Here is a 19941-nt window from a genome sequence, read left to right on the forward strand (position 1 = left end):
TGGGTGGCTCACTCTCACCTCACTCCCCACCATCAGCCAGGGGTGGAAGAGACTTCCTCCAAGTCCTGTTCACCTGCTCTCTAGCAGTTGTCCTGATTGGTGCTTCACATTTTACAGTTTACAAGAAAAACCCTCTAGAATTCCTCACATTCTGAAAGCTGAATTTGTTCACATGGAAGGTGAAGAAGTGGTTAAATCAAGAGTTGTCAGGATGACATGAATTTATGGGAGTTTGCCTTTTCAATCTCGGTGTTCTTTATAGATGTTAGTATTCCCTCATAGAAAGCCTCGTTAACTTGTAACAGGTTGAGACTGTACTCTTGGAAGCTGGTGAGCAGGGAAGGGAAAGAGACTCATAAGAGTAAGTCAGGCCGCATATCCCAGCATTTTACATGTCTACAGCTGTACATCGTGGCGTTTTAATGTTGAACACTACTGTGTTTGAGAACACATGACTCACACAGTTGTGTTATGTATGCAGTGAGCTCTCCTTTTCTTTGTGTTTGGGTTAGACTTGCCAAGCCCCTTTTCCAGGTCTTTTTTTTCCTGTCATTTAGTGTCCTCTGCTGGTACCTTCTAGTACATTCATCCTGTGAAAAATACCGGGTATTTACAAAAGAATGAATGAAAAAATCATCATTTTGCAGCCTCTCTAGTAGTAACTGGTTCAGGCCAGAATCTTCTGCATGCTAAAACCACTGGTAAAGGTTTGTTGGGGGGTGAGGACTTTTACCTAGTTTCAGAGGACCACCCCACAGCCTGCTTAGTAATTTCAGAGGGTGAAAAGGTACCTTTGCAAATGGAGAGATCCCATGAATACCACTTTAACCAAGTGATCACAGACTTAGCATCACCAATAATAGGACAGATACACATCTTGTGTTCCCGATGTGATCCCTGTGTAATATATGTCAACCTGATTCTAACCATGAAGAGTGAGAGATTATCAGGTAAACCCACGAGTCATTTTTCAGCAGAATAGCTGGTCTGTACTTGGAGATATCAGTGTCATGAAACATACCAGTAAAAAAAAAATTCTACGTTACATGAGGATAAAAAAGAAAAAAAATAGGGAAATGCAGTGTATGAGCCTTTATTCAAGAGCAGAACATCTATAAAGGACATAACTGGCATATAACTGGGGACACTTGAAGATGGACTCTGTACTAGATAACCATATCATACCCATGTGAACTGGTGTAAATGTGGTAATGTCAATGTAGTTATGTAGATAGTCTTAAGAGACACATGCTGCTGGAGCATTTGAAATATGAAGTGTGCAGTGGCCATCTTCTCCTCCAGCTTTTTGTTAGAGAAAATCTAAAGCATGACAGGATTTTTTAAAAAGTGAACTGTGTACAAGAGTTGTCAACATTTGGTGGTGGCCGTGATTATATAAAACTAAAAGCCCAAGCTTTGGATTCGTTTTGTGCTTGTCAAAAGTCAGCAGTCATGTGGCTTTCTTTTGCACACTCTTCATCCCAGGTCCACTTGTAAGATAGTGTTCTAGTAAGCTACATTTCTGTTTTTCTCTTTTTCCAGATTACCACCCATAGTGCGAGGAGGAGCCATCGACAGATATTGGCCCACCGCCGATGGGCGCCTGGTTGAATATGACATAGATGAAGTGGTATATGACGAAGATTCACCTTATCAAAATATAAAAATTCTACACTCGAAGCAGTTTGGAAATATTCTCATCCTTAGTGGGGATGTTAGTAAGTATTCCATCCCTGCCCCGATCGCGTAACAAAGTGGTGATGTGTTGAATGATGGTGTTTTCCTGACAGTTACTGCTGTTGTGGATTTGTTTGAGTTTGTTTTTGACACTGCTGGTTTTTGAGATGCACATTTATGTCATATTAACCTGTGGATTGTCTGGGCTTTCACATAAACTTTGTCTTGACGTTGCTTCCTTAGTGATGAGTATTTGGATTGTATTTCAAAAGAAAATGCATTTGCATATTAAAAAAAAACCTTTTTGTTACAGAACAATTCAAACCTAAGTAGACAAACTAGTGTGATGAACCCACATGTACTTACCATCGAGTGTGAACAATTACCAACTCCTAGCCAGTCTTATTTTACCTAAACCCCAGTCCACTTTGTCCCTCTCATATTATTTTGAAGCAGCTCACAGACATCATATTATTTCATTTGTAAAGATGTAATTGCTTTTAGTTATTCGGTATATTGACACATTTTTAAGGCTGGATTTTCTTCCCACTGACTAATGTCCATTTGTATTAGGTGTCAGATGATCAGGGTTGATGAAAAAGTCCTCAATGGAAAAAAAGCTTGCAAATTGTTCACAGTTTTAAAAAATTGAAAATGAAAAATTTACATTTTGGTCTAGATCCCAGCTCTTCAGTGTGGTGGGGCCAGGTGGTTTGTGTGTTAAGGTAGACTCACCATTTGGATCTGTTTCTCCTCCCTAGATTTGGCAGAGAGTGATTTGGCATATACCCGGGCCATAATGGGCAGTGGCAAAGAAGATTACACTGGCAAAGATGTACTCATTCTGGGAGGTGGAGATGGAGGCATATTGTGTGAAATAGTCAAACTAAAACCAAAGATGGTCACTATGGTAGAGATATCCTTTGTTGTATAAGAGAACAAGTTCAGTGGGCTTCTTTTGTTTCCTTCCTTCCTTTAGTGTCTCACAACTCAAATTAATGTTACCACAGACTAGAGGCAAATGTGTTACCTAGACTGCCTTGAACAGACAATTTAGTAACAGTACCCTTTTATGTGGCCATCAACAAAGAAATAATCAGCTGGGTGCAGTGGCTCGTGCCTATAATCCTAGCACTTTGGGAGGCCGAGGCGGGTGGATCACCTGAGGTCAGGAGTTCAAGACCAGCCTGATCAACATGACGAAACCCCGTCTCTACTAAAATTACAAAAATTAGCCAGGCATGGTGGCGGGCACCTGTAATCCCAGCTACTTGGGAGGCTGAGACAGGAGAATTGCTTGAACCCGAGGTGGCAGAGATTGCAGTAAGCCAAGATTGCGCCACTTCACTCCAGCCTGGGCAACAGTAAGACTCTGTCTCAAAAACGAACAAACAAGCAAATAATCTACCTAGTTGAGGATTAAAGGGCAAATGACTTTGATACTGTGTCTGCTGCCCAGCAGTTTCCAAAATGGCTTCTCTAAAGCCATCTCATGAGGAGAAAAGAAGATTAAGTTCCTTTTGAGTGTCCTTAGCATGAAAATAAAGTCACTGCCTCATTCATCATTTTGTTAAATTTGTGATACCCAAGTTAGTATTATAAAACCTTTGTTTGTCTTAACCCTTCCTTTAAAGTATTACTATTTCAGAATTCTTTGATATACCCAAATTCTCCTTAACCTGTTTCGGACATTGACCAAATGGTGATTGATGGGTGTAAGAAATACATGCGAAAAACATGTGGTGATGTCTTAGACAATCTTAAAGGAGACTGCTATCAGGTAATTGTTTTCTGGATAATGTAGTTTTAAGTCAACTAATAATATAATTTAAGTTATTGATCAGAATTGTGCCTTATTAAAACAGCTTTTAGTATAATTGAGAAGATAAATACATCATCTGTCTCTTCATATGAGTTATATGTATATTTGTATTTAGGTTGTACACGTACCAATGATGGGAAAGCACCAACTCCAGATTCTCTGAATTAAATAAAATTAATTCTTTTTTTTAAATTATACTTTAAGTTCTAGGGTACATGTGCAGAACGTACAGGTTTGTTACATAGGTATACACGTGCCATGGTGGTTCGCTGCACCTATCAACCCATCATCTAGGTTTTAAGCCCTGCATGCATTAGGTATTTCTCCTAATGCTATCCTTCCCCTAGCCCCCTACCCCCCGATCGGCCCCGGTGTGTGATGTTCCCCTCCCTGTGTCCATGTGTTCTCATTGTTCAGCTCACACTTATGAGTGAGAACATGCGGTGTTTGGTTTTCTGTTCTTGTGTTAGTTTGCTGAGAATGATGGTTTCCAGCTTCATCCATGTCCCTGCAGAGGACATGAACTCATTCTTTTTTATGGCTGCATAGTATTCCATGGCATATATGTGCCACATTTTCTTTATCCAGCCTATCCTTAATGGGCATTTGGGTTGGTTCCAAGTCTTTGCTATTGTGAACAGTGCCGCAATAAATATACATGTGCACGTGTCTTTATAGTAGAATGATTTATAATCCTTTGTATGTATACCCAGTAATGGAATCGCTGGGTCAAATGGTATTTCTAGTCCTAGATCCTTGAGGAATTGCTACGCTGTCTTCTGCAATGGTTGAACTAATTTACACTCCCACCAACAGTATAAAAGTGTTCCTATTTCTCCACATCCTCTCCAGCATCTGTTGCTTCCTGACTTTTTAATGATTGCCATTCTAACTCCAGCCTGGGCCGCAGAGCGAGAATGTCTCAAAAAAAAAAAAAAAAAAAAGAAAGAAAATCTTAATAAAAAAAAAAACCTTAATAATAAAAAAAGAAACCTTAATAGTAAAAAAAAGAAACCTTAATAGTAAAAATCAAGTAGTACACAAAGCTAAAGATTGCTTTTACATATGTACAAAATTTCCAAGTAAAATAATAAGCTAAATCTGGCAACTTAAGTCTATATTATGCTCAAGTAGGATTTAGTTAGAAGTGTAAAGATTTGAATTTTAAGAAATCTGTCAACTTAATTCATTATGTGAATAATTTAAAGGAGGAAAATAACAGATGACAAAGAATTTGAGAATATTTAGCAGTCATTTTAAATAAAAACTAATGCAGTATAGCTATGTAAAATTAGCCAGGTGTGGCAGCGTGTGCCTGTAATTCCAGCTACATGGAAGGCTGAGGCAGGAGAATCACTTGAACCCAGAAGGTGGAGGTTGTAGTGAGCTGGGATTGCACCACTGCACTCCAGCCTGGGCAACAGAGGGAGACTGTCTCCAAAAAAAAAAAAATATATATATATATATATGTCTCCATCTAACAAATCTGTACATGTACTCCCTGAATCTAAAATAAAAGTTAAATTATAAATTACTTGAATAAAATAAAATTGCAATAGAGATGAAACTACCCAAATGTTAATAGAAACTTAGGTTGTGGTAAATAGAAAAATAGAAAATATAATAGATAGCAAAAGCCATTTCCACTGAAAATAGGAAGAAGATGAGGATGCCTATTATCTTTTTCAACATTATTTTTTGAGGCAGCTGAGATAGTAAAGTAGATGAAAACAGTATGAATCTAATTATTTGTAGATGATGTGAATACTAGAAAATCCAGGAAACTTACATAGGAAATTATTTGAATTAATGAGAATTTGATAAAGTGATTGGATAAAAGCCAGCCTAGATTTTTTCTCTATACTAAATGCTAACTCATTTAAATTGGATTTCCTTCCCACCCATTTCCTTTCAAAGTAATCAAGTGTTAAATTCCTGGGAATATATTTAACAAGAATGGTATTGTGAGACTGGTATGAATTATGTTAAGATCTTATTGAAAGACATCAAAGTCTGAATATGTGGAGAGGCATGCTGTATTTCTGGTATTGAAATAACAGAACAGGCCGGGCTTGGTGGCTCACCTGTAATCCTAGCACTTTGGGAGGCTGAGGTGGATGGATCACTTGAAGTCAGGAGTTGGAGAACAGCCTGGTCAACATGGTGAAATCCCATCTCTACTAAAAATACAAAAATTAGCCAGATGTGGTGGTGCATGCTTGTAATCCAGCTACTCTGGAGGGTGAGGCAGGAGAATTGCTTGAACCCAGGAGATGGAGGTTGCAGTGAGCCGAGATTGCACCACTGCACTCCAGCCTGGGTGGCAGAGCAAGACTCCGTCTCAAAAAAAAAAAAGGAACAATGTCTATTCTTCCCAATATATTATGAGTAATCCCAAGGAGGGGGGAGGGGTTTAAAAGTAGACCAACTGATTTTGAAGTTTATTTGTAAAAATAAGTATTTAAGAATACCCAAGAAAACTTGAAAAAAGAATCATAGTGTGAAGCAAAATATGTCCTATTTGTTGTTAATGTACTATAAGGCACGGTAATCAAATAGGAAGTATGAAAGGAATACACAAGGACCTAGGAATGTCAAAGGAACTTGAACAGGTCTGAGTATGTATTCCTACACACTGCTAATATGGTCTAAGATACATTTTAGTTGACTTGGGAAAAGGTTTAGTTGAGTTAATGTGTTATGCCGGTATAAGAAATTATCCATCTGCATGAGAACCAAGTTAGCTAACAATAGAAATAGGAATTTTGGTGACTTAGGCTCTAAATGTAAAAACTAATACATTTAAGACAATTTAGAGTACTTCACCTTGGAGTTCAGAAATCTCTTAAAGATAGGACACTCAAACTGTTAATGGTATTATAATGTCATTACCAAGCCAAAAGTCAGACTAGAAGAAAGACTAGTAACAAGCATGACAGGGAATTGATCCCTTGAATAATGCAGAGTCCCTACAACTTAGAAATGAAGTTAGCTAAATTTAAAAAGGTATAAAGGATATTTACTGGTACTTCTCAGAATAAGTCACATAACCTGTAAAAAGTACCATAAGACAGGCTGGGTGCGGTGGCTCACGCCTGTAATCCCAGCACTTTGGGAGGCCGAGGCGGGCAGATCATGAGGTCGGGAGATAGAGACCATCCTGGCTAACACAGTGAAACCCCGTCTCCACTAAAAAAATACAAAAAAAATTAGCCGGACGTGGTGGCGGGCACCTGTAGTCTCAGCTACTCGGGAGGCTGAGGCAGGAGAATGGCATGAACCCGGGAGGTGGAGGTTGCAGTGAGCCCAGATCACATCACTGCACTCCAGCCTGGGCGACAGAGCAAGACTTGTCTCAAAAAAAAAAAAGTACCACAAGACAGTCAACCCTGTTGGTGGCCCAGGAAGTTCTAGTGAAAACTTAGCAACAGACTTCACAAAATTTAGTAGAGGGGCAATATCCCATGCTGGGGAGGTTGCGAAGAGACAGGTGCTCATATACATTGTTGGTTGGCGTGTGAATTGCTATCAAAACCGAAACACATGGCTTCTACCCTGTGTTTGAGCACACAGCCCACAGTTAAAAAGGTGTCACTACAAGGTTTTATTATAGCTGTGCTTGTAGTGGCCAAGGCTTGGCAATGACAACAGAAAGAATGTTTTTAGTGGAATGGTGTATTTTTTAAAATGTGTGTTATTACCTGGAGAGATGTTAGGTGAAATGTTCAAGTTCCAAATGATGTGTGGGATCCAAATTTTACAAAAGAGAACATACATTTGTGTTTGTGTGCAAGTATTTGTAAGAATCTGTGTGAACGTATGGAAAAATTATGAGCATATCAAACAGGATTAATATGTGGATTGAAAGCAACAGTGGTGTTAGTACCTCCTATATTTTTCCATAGTTGGACTTGTATGATGCATTGAGGCAAGTTATAAAACAACAGGACAGAAAAGTCCCAGTTTCTTAAAATTATAACTGAGGCTATAAGAAGAATGATGAGAAATAACATGGGATAGGTTATCTTAGGGAATTGTGGTGAACTTTTTTTTTTTTTTTGAGACAAGGTCTCACTCTGTCACTCAGGCTGGAGCACAGTGGTGCGATGATCATGGCTCACTACAGCCTTGAACTCCCAGGCTCAAGCGATCCTCCCACCTCAGCTTCCTGAGTAGCCGGGACTACAGGCAGATTCCACTAGGCCCAGCTGATTTTTCTTTTATTTCTAGAGACCGGCTTTCACCATGTCGCCCAGGCTGCTCTAGTACTCCTGGGCTCCAGTGTTCCGCCCACCTCAACTTCCCAAAGTACTGGGATTACAGGCATTGGGCCACTGACCCCAGCCTGGCAAACTCTTAAACTCTTGGTTTCTGACTATTATATTTAATTTTTCTTTTACTTAATGTATTTTTGTTTTTGGAATTAGAAAACTAAAAGATGACAGTAACTCCTGTTTAGTTCAGGATGTTGCTTAGATCCAGATGTGTCCCCAGCGTAGAGCCTCAGTACTTCAAAGATACAGCCGACCTCAAACTTCTTTCCTGTATTAATTATATATGATGTGTATGGGAATTCCAGCTGGTCTCTGTATTGACTCTGATGGTGGGAGCTGTTATATATAGCTTTATTAGCAGTAGCCCAAGCGTTAGAGAAAATTGAGAAATAACATGTTAATAGTTTGAGTAAGATGCAAAAGTGAATCCATAAACAATGAAGTCATTCAGTGCTTAGTATAAAAGAAAAATTAGGCTGGATACGGTGGCTCATGCCTCTAATCCCAGTGCTATGAGAGTCTGAGGTGGGCAGATTGCTTGAGCTCAGGAGTTCAAGACCAGCCTGGGCAATGTAGTGAGACCCTGTCTCTAGAAAAACTTTTTAAAAATAGTTTATTAATTAAAAAAATAAAAATGGAAAGAAGATGATACGAATAGTGATAGGAGAGGCAGTATAGATTAGAGATGAAAGTATGAAGTTGGCTTTCAGATAGTAGTAGGTATACTTCGTGGATCTGTGGGCAAGCTGGATAACACCTCAAGTTTGTTTCTGCGTTGGTAAAATGGGGATGATAATAGTGCCTCTAGGATTGTTGCTTTATTGAAATGAGAAGGCATATAAAGCATATATGGTAAGCACTTAATTTTTGCTGTTAACAGACATAGATGAAAGTTTTTTGGTTCCTGTAGCAGATGCTGTGGATAGCTGTGGATATAAGCCCATACTTGGCGCTTTTTTCCTCCTTCCTTTACTATTGTTTTTTTGTTTAACTACATCCACATGTTGGCTCACTCATTTATTCCTGTTCTTTCTGGAAGGTTCTAATAGAAGACTGTATTCCGGTACTGAAGAGGTACGCCAAAGAAGGGAGAGAATTTGATTATGTGATTAATGATTTGACAGCTGTTCCAATCTCCACATCTCCAGAAGAAGGTAGATTTTTTTAACCAAGATATTTATAACGGAAATGTTTCTCTTGGTACCGTGTGAGGGTGAAAGGATCCTAGAGATTGTGTAGTTCTCTCACGTTTTTAAAAAAGGGAGTTAAATCGAGGTCCATGGTGGAAAGATGACTGGATTTGGCTTCAATTCCTGTTCTGCCAGTAAATGAGTGAACTAATTCAGTCATTTGAAACAAAAATGAAGTAAAATGACTCATTACATTGAGACAGTAAATCATTTGACAATTTATTTAAATTATGTGATTTTCAACCTATATTGGTACAAACTGGTCACTTATCTAAGCAACAACAGAGATAATTCCCTTTCTCAAACCAGATGTTTGTTCCAAATCACAGCTAGTTCGTGTTTTTTCTATAAACTCAAGTTCCTGCTGAGTTTGCAGGCTCTGCATTTCTCTCAGGATTTTGCTGCTTGCCCCCTTATTTAAAGCAGTTTTCTTTCACGTTTCAGCCACTGCCTTTGTGTTTTGAGAATCTATTGGTATTTTGAGAGCAGTGCTAGGTTGATGTGATTTTGGCATCCAAAATCAGTTTCATTATCGTTCATGAACAAGCTCGTTGAATAGTGGGTCTTACACTCGTGGCTCTTTTTCTTCTTCCTCTTTTGGTATTGAGTATTTGAATATTTTACTTCAGGTGTTGTGGATACATACAAACCCATATTTATGAAACTTCTTCTTTTAAACATTCAGATTCCACATGGGAGTTTCTCAGACTGATTCTTGACCTCTCAATGAAAGTGTTGAAACAGGATGGGAAATATTTTACACAGGTAGGCTACTTAACAGTTTTTTCCCTCAAAACGCTCTAAGACTTTTATATTTTGAAATCTGAATGCATATTTTTGAAATTTACATCTATTAAGGATAGAGCGGCATCGGATTATGTTCTTTCAAACAGTAAGCTTCTAAGTGACCTGTTGTCTGCTGGGAATTAATGAGTTATCAGCCCTGGTCTTTCGCTGTAGTATGAGCTGCTGCCACCAGATGGAGACACAGACTGATTTTCTTTTTTCCCCTCCCCTCATGAACATACACTTGATGAAATAGCTCTGGCTGTACTGTGAACTGCTGCCACCAGATGGAAGCCGATTGTGGTGTTTTTCTCATTCTCTAGGGGATTCTAAACTTAAACTTTAAAGATTACATTTCTTGGTGTTAAAAATATACATATATATCTCCTATTGAAATCCTTAAGAAAATTTTGAAAATGACAGCAAAGACAGCTAATTGATAATCCAGTCTCTTGGTACAAAATTCCTTGATGCATAAACATAAGATAAGCACTTACGTAGCATTGCACTCTGGATCTCTGAATTATTCTGAGTTTACAGGAAAATCCCCTCCTCCATTTTTTTAAAAAAAAGGTACTGCCAGCCTGGACAACATAGACTTCATCTCTACGAAAAGTTTAAAAAATTAGCTGGGTATGGTGGTGCATGCCTGTAGTCCTAACTCTGGAGGCTGAGGTGGGAGGATTGTTTGAGCCTGGGAGGTTGAAGCTGTAGTGAGCTATGATCATGCCACTGCCCTCCAGCCTGGGTGACAGAGTGAGACCTTGACTCAAAAATAAACACAGTATTAGTATACTGTATTTAAATGTTAGGAACAGGCCAGGTGCAGTGGCTTACGCCTGTAATCCCAGCACTTTGGGAGGCCGAGGCAGTTGGATTATCTGAGGTCAGGAGTTTGAGACCAGCCTGGCCAACATGGTGAAATCCCGTCCCTACTAAAAATACAAAAATTAGCCAGGCATGGTGGCAGCAGCCTGTAATCCCAGCTACTCAGGAGGCTGAGGCAGGAAATTGCTTGAACCTGGGAGGCGGAGGTTGCAGTGAGCCGAGATTGCACCACTGTACTCCAGCCTGGGCCATAGAGCAAGACTCCGTCTCAAAAAAAAAAAAGGAACAGGTAGAGGTTTTAACTTTATCCTCTTGAGGAGATGTCTGCCAGCAGACCCTATCCTGGACATTTTATGAAATCTGAGATTAATAATGCTGAAAACAACTTAGCAATTCTAAGAGACATCTTGATTCAGGCTCCAGCCTATCCTGTTGTTCCCCTCTTCCCTCTGCGTGCAAGACCTGCAAGCACATTGTGCTTAATCTTGGACTTTGCGCTTGGCGAAATTGTTCGGAGGCTTTGAGGAGAGCAAAGCACTATCAATGAATGGAGTGTCTCCGCCCCCCACAACATTTAGAAATGATTTTTACAAACATGCTGTAGATGGATATAACTATGCAAAGCAGGAGTCTGCAAACATTGGGCCAAATCTGGCCTCCTGCTTGCATGTTTGTAAAGTGTTCTTGGCATGCAGACACGCCCATTTATTACATAGTGTCTGTGGCTGCTTTTGTACTGAGTAGTTGTAGTAGATACTGTATGATCTGCACAGCCTAAAATATTTAAAATATTTTCTATCGGACCCTTTACAGAGGAAGTTTGCTGATCCCTGTCTTATAGGAAACCAGTGAAACCTGCTCAGATGAAGCTTTCTTATTGTAAAGAAGCAAGTTGGATTTATGATGGTTTTTTTTTTTTTTTTGAGATGGAGTTGCGCTCTTGTTTCCCAGGCTGGAGTGCAATGGCGCGATCTCAGCTCACCGCAACCTCCACCTCCTGGGTTCAAGCGATTCTCCTGCCTCAGCCTCCTGAGTAGCTGGGATTATAGGCATGTGCCACCACGCCCGGCTGATTTTTTGTATTTTTAGTAGAGATGGAGTTTCTCCATGTTGGTCAGGCTGGTCTTGAACTCCCAACCTCAGGTGATACGCGCCCCCCCCCCCAGCCTCCCAAAGTGCTGGGATTACAGGCGCAAGCCACTGCGCCCAGCCATGATGGGTACTCTTTAAGCAGAGCATATAGAAATTTTTTCATTTTTTTGAGCTAGGTTCTTGGTCTGTAGACTAGGCTGGAGTGCAGTGGCACAGTGGCACTCATTGCAGCCTCAACCTCCCAGGCTGAAGTGATCATCCTGCTTTGCCCTCCCAAAGTGCTGGGATTTCAGGTATCCATTGCTATGCCTGGCTAATTTTTGTAGAGATGAGGTCTCAACTATGTTGCCCAGGTTGGCCTTAAACTCCTAGATTCAAGTAATCCTCCTCCATCAGCCTCCTGAAGTGTTGAGATTACAGCCATGAGTGACCATGCCCAGGCAGAATTTTTTCTTTTAGGTTTCTGCAAATACAGAGAAGGAAATCTCAAGCAGCTTAAATTAATCAAGGAAAAATGTGAGGCTCTGGGATCTTGAACAAAAAGAGACTGAAAAAAATTTGGATCCACTACAAACTAGTCAGTCTGTAGTACAAAAGGCAGGACAAAAGAAGACAGCCACACTAAGTCTACCTGTTGTCTACTACAACTGAGTGGCTGTTCTTTTGTTCTGAATATTGGCATGGCAGGCTGCTTCCTATGGAGAGCTGTTATCTTAGTATGAAAGGCTAATAGAATGCTTGCTTAGAATACTACCACAGCCCATTTGTAAATATTAATGACCCAGGCTTTGATATCTTGCCTTTGCCAATAGACTTTTTACCAAAATCAAAAGGATTGTATGCCCAGGGCTGTCTTGGTTTCTAAGAATTGTCCAAAAGACATATGATATGTTTTCTGTCCCCATGTTCATTACAGTTGGAACCACAAAACAATCTCATTATATAACACCTGGGGTTCATTCAGTACATTTTGTGATTGACACTGTCACATGGTAAGATTTATGTGGACCAGCATGTATAGCCCTTTCAAGAAGTAGTAATTAAGTCAGAAAGCAAGTGATTTGACTCAGGATGTATTGATGTACTTGCCACAGTGCAGTTTTTTTTTTAACTGCCAGGTGACATGCTTAGGAGGTAACCCAGATTCTTGGCATGTCCACCCGCTTTGTGCAAGTGTGCAGCTTAGAACTGGAGTCAGGTTGGCCGGGTGCAGTGGCTCACACCTGTAATCCCAGCACTTTGGGAGGCCGAGGTGGGCGGATCACGAGATCAGATCAAGATCATCCTGGCTAACATGGTGAAACCCCGTCTCTACTAAAAATACAAAAAATTAGCCGGATGCGGTGGCAGACACCTGTAGTCGCAGCTACTTGGGAGGCTGAGGCAGGAGAATGGCGTGAACCCAGGAGGCGGAGCTTGCAGTGAGCCGAGATCGCGCCACTGCACTCCAGCCTGGGCGACAGAGCGAGACTCCGTCTCAAACAACAAAAAAAAAAGAACTGGAGTCAGGTTAAGGGTGGGATGAAAATGTTGTGTTTTACAAAAGCTAAATGTTCCCACCCAAAACTGCTAGCTGTGAGTTCCTGATGTCATTGGTGTTACTGTGGCTGCCTGAAGGCAGCCTTGTCAGTATCCCAGGAAGCTGGGGAATGCATCATGGAGGGACGTGGGAATCAAGGTGGGCCAATAGAATTTGAATTGGGGAGGAAGTGTTTTCATGGAACCTAGGAGGCAGATCCTGGGACTTGACCTTCCTCTCTTCTCTCCCCACAGCCCCATTTGAAAAAAACTATAAGTTATATTTCTCTCTCCTTTCTGCTTGCCTTCTAGAAGCAACCCATCCTTGGTCTCACTTTTTTCCGTTTCTGCATTTTATAGATGGTTCTTACACGTATGATTTCCTAAATCATTATACTATTTAATTTTACTTGCTTTTGAACTAGATAAAAGTTGCTAAGGATGTATTCTTCTGTACCTGTTACTGAGGTGTCATGTGCCTGTAATCCTAACTACTCAGGAGGATCGCTTGAGCCCAGGAGTTCGAGGACAGCCTGGGCAACATAGTGAAGACCCCACCTCTAAAATAAACAAAAGCAAATGTCACCTGTCCACACCTAACATGGGGAAAAGAACTTTCTAGAACTGAAGCTATCGAATTTGGATTTAATCCCCTAGTGAAGCCTCAAAGGGTTAAAGAAACCAATGACTAATAAAATCTTGAGTTTGCAGGATTGCAGGTAAAAAAAGAAACAGCTTGCTGAAACACTGAAGCTCCCTCCACTTAAGAGAGAAAATCATTGGCTAAAATCTGTTAAAACCAATATGGCCAATTAGAATTTGCACAGAATAAGCTTGCTGATGTCACAGCCTAAGTTTCCACCACTTGCTTCATACTAACCACTTCCCCGCCCTCAAGTTTGCACACAAGACCCATTAGTGGGCATAAAGAGATAACTATACATGTCTGAGGATTTTCCAGATCTACCCTTTCCTTTCCATCCACGAATCAATCACCTGCAAATCTCAGAACCTACCCTTTAAACTTTTTTTTTTTTTTTTTTTTTTTGGTTGAGACGGAGATGGAGTCTCACTCTGTGGCCCAGACTGGAGTACAGTGGCTCAATCACTGCTCACTGCAACCTTTGCCTCCCGGGTTCAAGCACCTCTCCTGCCTCAGCCTTCCGAGTAGCTGGGATTACAGGTGTGCACCACCACACCTGGCTAATTTTTGCATTTTTAGAAGAGATGGGATTTCACCGTGTTGGCCAGGCTGCTCTCAAACTCCTGACCTGAAGTGATCCGCCTGCCTCAGCCTCCAGAGTGTTAGGATTATAGGTGTGAGCCACTGCACCTGGCCCCTTAAACCTTTTCTAATAAAAGGACTGCCTTTAAGCCCAACACAGGGAGACATATTTAAGCTGGACTCCTGTCTCCTTGTTAGTTGACTTACAATAAAAAGCTTTTCTTAGGCCAGGCACAGTGGCTTATGACTGTAATCCCAGCATTTGGGGAGGCTAAGGCGGGAGGATTGCTTGAAGCCAGGAGTTTGAGGCTGCAGTGAGCTGTGATCACAGCACTGTACTTCAGCCTGGGCAACACAGCAAGGCCCTGTCTCTGAAAAGAAATTAAAATAAGCTTTGCTTTTCTTAAAACCCCAGTGTCCTAATATTGACTTATAGCACATTGGGCAGTGAGCCCCTTTTTCTTCGATAATGCCAGGTGTGACCCCCCCCTTGTTCCATCCCTTCTTCTTACCCTTAATGACTGCTTAATTCTTTGCTATTAGATTTTTATTCTGCATCTCCCATTTGTTTCTGTTAAAAAGAAAAAATGTCATTCCATTTAAATAGACAGGAAAGTGAAATGTATCATGTTACTTTTTTGGGGTAGGTGTCTATTTGTGGTGTGTGTTTTCTTCTTCTTTGAAACTTCTTGACAATGTTGGGAAAGAACAAACTGAAACTTTCCTATTTTCTTACCACAGTCTGTGTAAGGAAGTCTTCCCATATAACCTCTATAAAGAGAGAGTGTGGTGTCAGTTTTAATATGGCAAAGCCATTTACTGTGCACCTTGGTGGCATTTTCATTCTATAGCTTCCCCAGTGGTGATGTGTTCTAAAAACAACTGGGCAGTTTTCTATTTGTGAATCTTAAATTACACGTGTGGTGTTTATATGCTCTCATGGTGAACTTGATGTTGAAACCAAATTACATGCTGGCGAAGGGCACTTTGGCCATGGCCATATCCCACTGCAGGACCCTAGATGATGGGTTACTAAACAGGCTGGCACTGAAGGATGACATCACGTTGAGTGAATGTGCTAAGTTAAAACCACCAAGGCCAGCTCTCAGAATAGTTCTAACCTCTTGCCCGTGACTAGCTGGCTGGTTGGTTTTGAAAGCCATTCTCAGGAGTTCTTACATCACAGGCTGCCTTTATTTGTAAATAATTTTCATCTTGTATTATACTTGGCTATTTTGAGGCAAATTAAGAGTAACTTTTTTTTTTTTTTTTTTGAATTGGAGTTTCGCTCTTGTTGCCCGGGCTGGAGTGCAATGGCGCAATCTCGGCTCACTGCAACCTCCACCTCCTGGGTTCAAGTGGTTCTTCTGCCTCAGCCTCCCGAGTAGCTGGGGTTACAGGCGCATGCCACCACGCCTGGCTAATTTTTGTATTTTTTAGTAGAGACAGGGTTTCACCATGTTGGCCAGGCCGGTCTCAAACTCCTGACCTCAGGTAATCCACCTGCCTCAGCCTCCCAAAGTTCTGGGATTACAGGCCTGAGCCAGCACGCCCAGCGAAGAGTAACTTTCTTAAGAAATAGAATCAGCCACCTGGATTCAGTAGTCTTGTGAATACCAACTTCAGAGATTAAAAGGAAATAGGCAGTATTAAATACCAGTTTTGTTTTCTAAATTCACAATGAAAAGCATTTGGGGAAAATTGTGCTAAGAGGATGATAAATGCTTCCCCAGACTTAATCCAAATCTACATTTTAACAAGATCCCCTATGATATCATGTACATTAAGGAGTAAGAAGCATTGCTGTAGAGTTAGGCAAATACTGTATCCGTTCAGCAGCTCTGCTGTACCTTGGCTGGCATCTCTTGATTATCTTCACCTTTTTTTCCTCGTGGTCACAGGATGGCTGCTGCAGCTCCAAATAGCACATCTGGGTTATAGCTTGGAAGAAAGTTGAAGAGGCGGGTGGCTCTCTCTTTGTTCAGAATCAAAAGCTTTTCCAGCAGCTACCAGCAGACTTCCAGTATATCTCATGGACTACCCCTAGCTGCTGGAGATGCTGAAAATCGGGTGACTGGAAAAGGAGAAATGTTAGAATAATGAAGTTGAGAGAAAGTTTTTGATAAGGTGTGCAACTAGGGGATATCCCTAGCATATATATCCTGAATAAACTTTTGTTCTCTTATACACAGATTCTAGGAAAAAAAATGGGGGTGAATATAGTTCTGTGTCAACATTTTAGACTCTTAGGAGAATTGTAGTTTAAACCATTGTGGAAATCAAGAACACTATCTTTTTGATACTTCATTTGTAATATAATGGTGACCGTTATTGAGAAAATTTCCTTTGAATGAGTTATTTGTATGAATCTTTGCAAATTGCATGGTTTTAATTCAGTGAGTGTCACTAATAAGAAATTGGTTTCACTGCTTTATATCATTTCATATTCTAATAATTTGAAATGGCTTGGTAAATGAGGTAGAAGGATAACGAGCTCTAATGGGTCTATAAATAGAATGCAGTGTGATTTGTGAAAATACAGAAGCCTTATCTTGTTTTTAAAGATGAACTTTTATCTAAAGCTAGAAGTGTTCTCCTCTATTAAAGACCTTCAGATGAGTGGGGCCTTTGGAAGGACTCAAGAATCCCATTTCCTTATCTCTCTTTGGTTTAGGGGAACTGTGTCAATCTGACAGAAGCGCTGTCGCTCTATGAAGAACAGCTGGGGCGCCTGTATTGTCCTGTGGAATTTTCAAAGGAGATCGTCTGTGTCCCTTCATACTTGGAATTGTATCCTTTGACCATGACATTCTGTTGCCAGATCAAAGCACCCAAGTAAATCACATGCCAATGAAAAAATTTAAATCACAATAATAAACAATTAGCTTAGCCGTAGAGTATATAAAGCCCTGGTTCTCAAGCTTAGGTGCACGTTGGAATCCCCTGAGCAGCTTTAAATAAAATCTAAGATTCTAGACTTCCATTCTCAAAAGTTTTGGGGTATGGCTTGCCACAGCTTTCCAGGTGCTTTTAATGATCAAGCACTACTGGTCTAAAGCATTGGTTCTCAAAGGTGTTGCCAGACCTGCAGCATCGCTCAAGAACTAGTTAGACATGGACATTCTCAAGCCCCACCCCAACCTGCTGCCCAATCAGAGGAATTCTGGAGGTGGGGGCCCAGTGACCTGTTCTACCAGCCCTCCCAGAGATTTATGTGCATCTGAAAAGTTTGAGAAGCCCTAGTCTAAAATAACCACCCTACCTGTGGCAGGTAAAATGTCTAAAGACACTCATTCTACTCTTACATTAAAATTACCTGTCATTAATACTAGTTTCGACACTTGATGTTAATTTGCAGTAGAAATCGAGAACTAGAATGATGTTGGGGACTGCACAGTTAACATTGGTGTTCTCTGTTAGTTCCGCTTAGTAAAGTTAGTCTAGAGAAATAAAACACGGAGAGAAAAAAAGAAATGAGCATTATCATTGGAAATTTGTGCCGCAACACAGCTGTGGGCTGTAGTCTGCAGACGACAGCTTCCTTATCTGCTGTTGCCAAGTCCAGGTTCCTGTGACAGCAGGTTTTTTTTTTGCTGTCAAGGGAGAAACTGCTGCTGACCTCCAGTGAGGCCTGGTCCCATCAGGCTGGGGCAGAGCCCGACAGGGCAGACTGCCTGCTGAGACCAGATGGCCAGCAAGAGGCAATGAGAACCCTCTAGATCCTCCATGTGAGGAGGGGAGTACTCCACCTGCTGGGTGGCTCTGTCCTTCCACAGCCTGTACAGAGCTTCAGCATCTCCTACCAACTGTCCACCTTTGTTTAGGGTTCCCCTCAACATTTTTGTCAGGCCTGTGTTTGCATGTTTGGAGATTTGAGAAATTGGTTGATAACATTTGAGGCAAAGGCTTCCACCTGCTAGTTCTCTCTCCCTCCTTCCTTCCCTCCCTCTCCTTTCCTCCTCTGACCTTTTTCCCCTCTCCTCCTCCTCTCCTCTCTTCTCTCCCCCTTCTCTCCCCCTTCTCTCCCTTGCATCTCCCGCTACCCCAGCTTTCCCTCCCTCCCTCCTTTCCTCCTTCCTTCCTTTCCTTCTCCCTTCCTTTCCTTCTCATACTAATTCCCTAAAACTTGTGAGACTTTGGAAGCAGTAGTGTTACCTGAGAGAATATTTGTGTTCCTTTAGCCTTCTGTTGTCCACTCAGTACCTCCTTCGGACCTCCCAGGTGGTGAGGATGTCCCCAGGCTGCAGAGTGGCCTTATTCAAAGTCCTTCGTTCTCATTCCCACAGTGCTCTAAGCCATGAAGCTTTTCATCCATCTTTCAATTCGTAGGCCAGCAAACGAATTACGAGTGATGCCTTTTCTTCCTTGAATTACCTGCTTTTATTCCTTGACTCTTTGTCCAGGTGGGTATTTTACACTGTTTGGAAGAAAGCTAAACCCTGAAGATCAATAGCCCCTAATCACATGTGCTGCAAATAGCCTTCCTGACCTCCATATGCTGTACATGACATCAAAATGAGTCAGGCAATTGATTGTGAATTCCTTAAAGTTTTCCTTTTTTTAATAATTATTTTTAATTTAAAAAAGCAAATGGAAAATGTATATTTTGATGAGCTTAGGGTGTTTTTTTTTTTGAAAGTCAGCTGAAGGATGGTTAGACAGCACAGCGAAGACTGCTAAATGCACTGACCCCCCCATTAGAATGTGATTTTTGTTCCTTTTTATTTCTCTGTGGGCTTTTGTTTTTGTTTTTGTTTTGGTAGATCTTCAATTTGGATATTTGGAGGAGTGAACATCGTTGTTTCGCTGGAGGGAAGATCTTGATGGTGATTCTTTCCCCAAAAATTGACTTAGATATTAAAATTTGGTGCTTATAAGAGAGAGTTAAAAAAAATAGGATTGCTTCAATTAAAATTACAAAAGAGACATTTCATGTGTTCTGTCCTTTTATTTCAGCTCAGTCCCCTCTTTCTGACTTGTGATCTCATAGAGCAACGGTATCTCCTGGTCTGTTTTTAGTTCTGTCACTCGATGTCATTTATCTCTTTATAATAGGATGGCCTTGGGGCCTTTTTTGAACAGTAGTAATGACTTCATTTGCCACCGTGCTAAATGATACACAACCTATTACATTCACCAGTCCTTCATTATACCATTGACCTGAGGCTAGCAAGAGATTTTGTCTGACTGTAAAGTTGAAAGTCAAAAGCTTATTTCTGTTCCCACTCTTAGCAGCGTATTAGATGTGGAAATAAAGGTCATTTTGGGTAGCTGCTATGAAACTTTCTGAGCAGATTCTTGGCTGCACCGATGTATGACAGAATTTATGGAGAGGCCTGTGGCAATATCAGCAACTTGAAAACTCCTAAGGAAGTGCAGGTAGCTAACAGCTTGGTGGTGTTTGTGGGTAACGATCCACATCAAAAGTGAGCTTTACATTGACTTGGATTGTTAGACATCAGTGAGTTATTCTGTTGTTTTTATAAAAGGTTTATACTGTATCAATGGAATGAGTCATTTATGGTGAAT

General features: G+C 40.9%; 1 protein-coding gene across 3 annotated transcripts in view; it reads left to right on the forward strand.

The window, feature by feature from the left end:
- SMS (spermine synthase) overlaps positions 1 to 19340 on the forward strand; it is a 54264-nt gene extending 34924 nt beyond the window's left edge. For 2 of the 3 annotated variants that reach the window (XM_024240872.3, XM_002831450.5), the window contains exons 5-11: positions 1543 to 1718; positions 2439 to 2593; positions 3368 to 3457; positions 8813 to 8927; positions 9649 to 9728; positions 17087 to 17202; positions 18816 to 19340. In XM_024240872.3, the coding sequence (XP_024096640.1) occupies positions 1543 to 1718; positions 2439 to 2593; positions 3368 to 3457; positions 8813 to 8927; positions 9649 to 9728; positions 17087 to 17202; positions 18816 to 18855 (772 nt within the window). In that variant the 3' untranslated portion in view covers positions 18856 to 19340. The remainder of the gene's footprint in view (positions 1 to 1542; positions 1719 to 2438; positions 2594 to 3367; positions 3458 to 8812; positions 8928 to 9648; positions 9729 to 17086; positions 17203 to 18815) is intronic. The other variant, XM_063721306.1, reaches the window with a different exon arrangement.
- The last annotated feature ends 601 nt before the right edge of the window (positions 19341 to 19941 follow it).

This window comes from Pongo abelii, chromosome X, assembly GCF_028885655.2.
Source record: "Pongo abelii isolate AG06213 chromosome X, NHGRI_mPonAbe1-v2.0_pri, whole genome shotgun sequence".
In the NCBI taxonomy this organism is placed as follows: domain Eukaryota; kingdom Metazoa; phylum Chordata; class Mammalia; order Primates; family Hominidae; genus Pongo; species Pongo abelii.